We start from the raw sequence: 3,451 nt of genomic DNA on the forward strand, positions 1-3,451 counted from the left end.
CACTCCATTAATAAGGGATGTCTTCTTCAATTTTTTTGGATAATCATCGGAAGGAAATTAGGATGTCTTCTTCAATTCATCAATGTATGCGGTACTGTATATATTGTTTGATGAGTCTCAATCCATGATATTAACGCATTAAAGACAAAAATCAATACACAGACACGAATATCAAGCAAAAATAAATGTGGGGTGTGAAAATGGCAAATGAGAATTAAATAAATAAAAAAAGACACTAAAGCCTTGGGGAGTAGAATGGCCAGCTAGTCACTTCATTTTCGTGCGCCATAAAATCATTGGTATCCCGTTTGCTCCGGCTTTCGAATGTACCTTATCATTTTGTAGGAAGGTTCAAAGAATCTAATTTTGGGGGGCCATATGGAATAGTGGTAAGCACATAGTAACAATTTTAAGCACCCGAAGAAAGAAAAAGAAAAAAGGGAAAGAGGAGACATACATGGAAGTATGAAGCATGCATTCCATGTTCATGACCAAGCCCAAATTAAAGATGTTCCATCTTGTTTTTCCCTTTTCCCTTTAGCCAGTACGTGATGGAAAAGAAGAACTTCAAATATGTTGTTGCACTTTAAGAATTATGATAGGGTTTGCTTACCGTTTATGTTTTTCGAAGTATTTGCGACCAGTACTGATCATTAGATTGTCTAAGATTAAGAAGAATACAAGTTGATCGATGTTAACAAGCAGGAGTATTACTTGAAACTTGAGAAAAAATAGTAGTGAGTGCTAAGCTATCTTCTCCTCTCTTTTTGGTTATTCACACTTATCTAATTATTGACTGTCTAGATTTACCTTCATCTCCTAATTGATAACAATAGTAGTATTGATTTTCAAGGGTTTTGATTTCTCTTACACTTGCTTCTTCTTCATGGCTTGTTTATTGTTATGCATCCAAACCTTGAAAACTTTTCTCTTTACACCCACTTGAGAGCAAAACTGCTGCACTTCTTGCTCATCTTGCTTTTGGATCCTCCATCCCAACTTCTCAGCAAATTCCGTCATCTTGTCCTTCTGATCCTGGCTGAACTTTGTCCTGAACCTCTTCCTCGACATCGATGGCTGCACTGATGCTTGCCCTTGCAAATTTGATTGATACATATTGAGATCCTCACTTGATGATTCCGCAGCAGCCCCACCTCCATCGCCGCGGCCGAAGCTCATTATCATCGGCGCAATTGGAGTGGTGTAAGCACTCAATGTGCCTTGATGGTATCTGTGATGCTGATGAGGAAAAGGTTGTCGTGGAGCACATGAAGTAACAAGGTGTTGAGGCGGTAATATATTTCTTTGGCCATTGCTGATTTTGTAGAGGGTACTATTGGCTACACATTGCGGCTCTCCATCAATCTCTCTTCTGTGGAAGTTCCTGTGACATTCACAAGCTGCGCATTTGAAGGATTCTAGGGTACCCTCCTCACCGCCGGGCATGAATTCTCCACATCCGTCCAAAACATGTCCTCCCATGCTCGCCGCATGATTCTTCAAACATTCTCTATATCTTGTTGATGCCGAAGATGCTGGTGTTGGTGGTGGTGATCTTGAAAGTGATCTACTTGGAGTTTGTGCTGTGTTTATTGCACCTGTAGTTGCAATTGGGGTTGTAGCTTGAACTGGATCTGGTGTTAGGTCAAGATCTGTTGTGGGTTTCTGAGCTTGTTGTTGTTGTTGTTGTTGATAAAGAGATTGGTGCCCAAGGGCATGAGGTAGCACTGCAGCAGCATGATGATGATCTCTTCTTGCAGGAGCAGAATTAGGGACTTTCGAGGAGGAATCTCTATTATCTGGTGGATTGTAGTTCAAGGACTTTGGCATCACTATTCCCTTATCTTGGCCTCTTAGTTCCATGTAACTTAATTGCTTTCTAAACTCTTGATTTAAATCTTGATCTCAACCTGCCTTGCCTTAACATATGTATCTTCTTGAAGCACAGATAATTAGCTTCCAGCTGATCTCTCTCCAAACCATGGATCTTCCTGTGATCCTTTTCAACCCTAATCCAGCTAGCCCATCTAATCCGACGAAACAAACTTGATAAAAGAGCTAATCACCAGGGAACACTGGAGTAAGTTATCACTCCTCTCTTCTTCTGATTTTGACGTTGATAGGTGCAAAACTCACCAACCCATTTCACTAATTTCAGCTCCTGTTCTTAAAGACGTAAGGAAGGGATTGAGCAGTAGATATACTGATGATTAGATGACTTAGAGAAGAGATTAATACAAGCACAAGAAAACAAAGTAGAGAGATTTTGAAACTCAAACAGGACATATATATATATATATATATATATATATATATATAAGACAAAACCACGAGATCACCGTCTATCTAGTAGAGTACCACGGGCCCCTACAAACCAAGACATACCTTGATCAATTAGAAACTGTAAACTCGTAGTAAGGAAGCTGTAACTGCACCACCAGAAGTTCACACTATATGTAAGAGAGAGTGATAGATGTAGAGATATAAAAAAGATGTTAAGATTTTAAATTTTTATGCGAAAAGAGAAGCAAAGATGCCTAGGAGAGTTGTGTTTCCTAACACCCTATCCAAACCCATGAAACCCATCGATCCGAGGAACAGGTTAGGTTGGTTTGTGGGTTTTGTACTAAAAAAACAGTTATGACAATTAGGGACTGAAAACAGAGAGAGAGAGAGAGAGAGAGAGAGACAGTGGGACTCTTGCTAAACAACCGACAAGGTCATGTTAGTTCTCTCTCACAGCCTGCACACTGGTCCATCTCCTAATTATTGCCTCTCCCCACTCTTTTGTTTTCTTAATTTCTTGTTTATCTTCTGTTCTCCTCTCTCACTCTCTCTCTCTCTCTCTCTCTGCACCACCATTATATTCTCTGCAAAACCCTAAACCACCCCAAATGACCATTTGTTTGTGGAGAGCAGCAATAAAGAGAGGAGAAAAAAGGTGCTGTCTTGACTTGACATTTGCTTTGCCTTGCCTGGAATCTTCCTGCAAGACCAGGGGAAAAAAAGGGGTTTCGGGTTTTGTGGGTAGCAGATTAAGTAAAACCTGATTAAAAAAGATCTTAAAGAAGGTTTTAACCTAAGATAATCAGCGAGGGAGAAGAACAAAGAGCTATAACTTCTTTTTTTCTTTTTTCTTTTTTGTTGTTGAAGAGAATTAAAGTGTGTGTGTGTGAGAGAGAGAATGCTGGTCCACAACCTTCTTCTTTAACATGTGTCAGATTCTTTCTCTTGTTGTTTCGCCTGGTATATCTGCCATTTCTGCAACCTCCACTTACTCTTCCTTTTCCTAACCAATGACTTTGCATTTATCTCATATCTTTTTTCACATTTGCAATAAATGCTCGTAGTCGGTGAAATTTATTTTTAAAGAAATATATATATATATATATATATATATATATATATATATATATATAATAATTTAGATTTTAAAAATAAATTGTTTTAT

The 3,451-nt window shown here is 38.7% G+C and overlaps 1 protein-coding gene across 2 annotated transcripts; it reads right to left on the minus strand.

The window, feature by feature from the left end:
* Positions 1-690: 690 nt before the first annotated feature.
* On the minus strand, positions 691-3,173 carry LOC7473187 (zinc-finger homeodomain protein 6). 2 transcript variants are annotated; one of them, XM_006380703.3, is made up of 2 exons: positions 2,386-3,173; positions 691-2,161 (listed from the first exon to the last, which is right to left on the minus strand). In XM_006380703.3, exon 2 carries the CDS (start codon positions 1,861-1,863, stop codon positions 868-870), a length of 996 nt encoding a protein of 331 aa, XP_006380765.1. In that variant the 5' UTR covers positions 1,864-2,161; positions 2,386-3,173; the 3' UTR covers positions 691-867. The 2 variants fall into 2 exon arrangements, with proteins under 2 accessions (XP_006380765.1, XP_024461197.1); XM_024605429.2 differs by having other exon boundaries at positions 691-2,166.
* Between the last annotated feature and the right edge of the window lie 278 nt (positions 3,174-3,451).

The sequence above is a fragment of the Populus trichocarpa genome, chromosome 7, assembly GCF_000002775.5.
Source record: "Populus trichocarpa isolate Nisqually-1 chromosome 7, P.trichocarpa_v4.1, whole genome shotgun sequence".
Lineage (NCBI taxonomy): Eukaryota > Viridiplantae > Streptophyta > Magnoliopsida > Malpighiales > Salicaceae > Populus > Populus trichocarpa.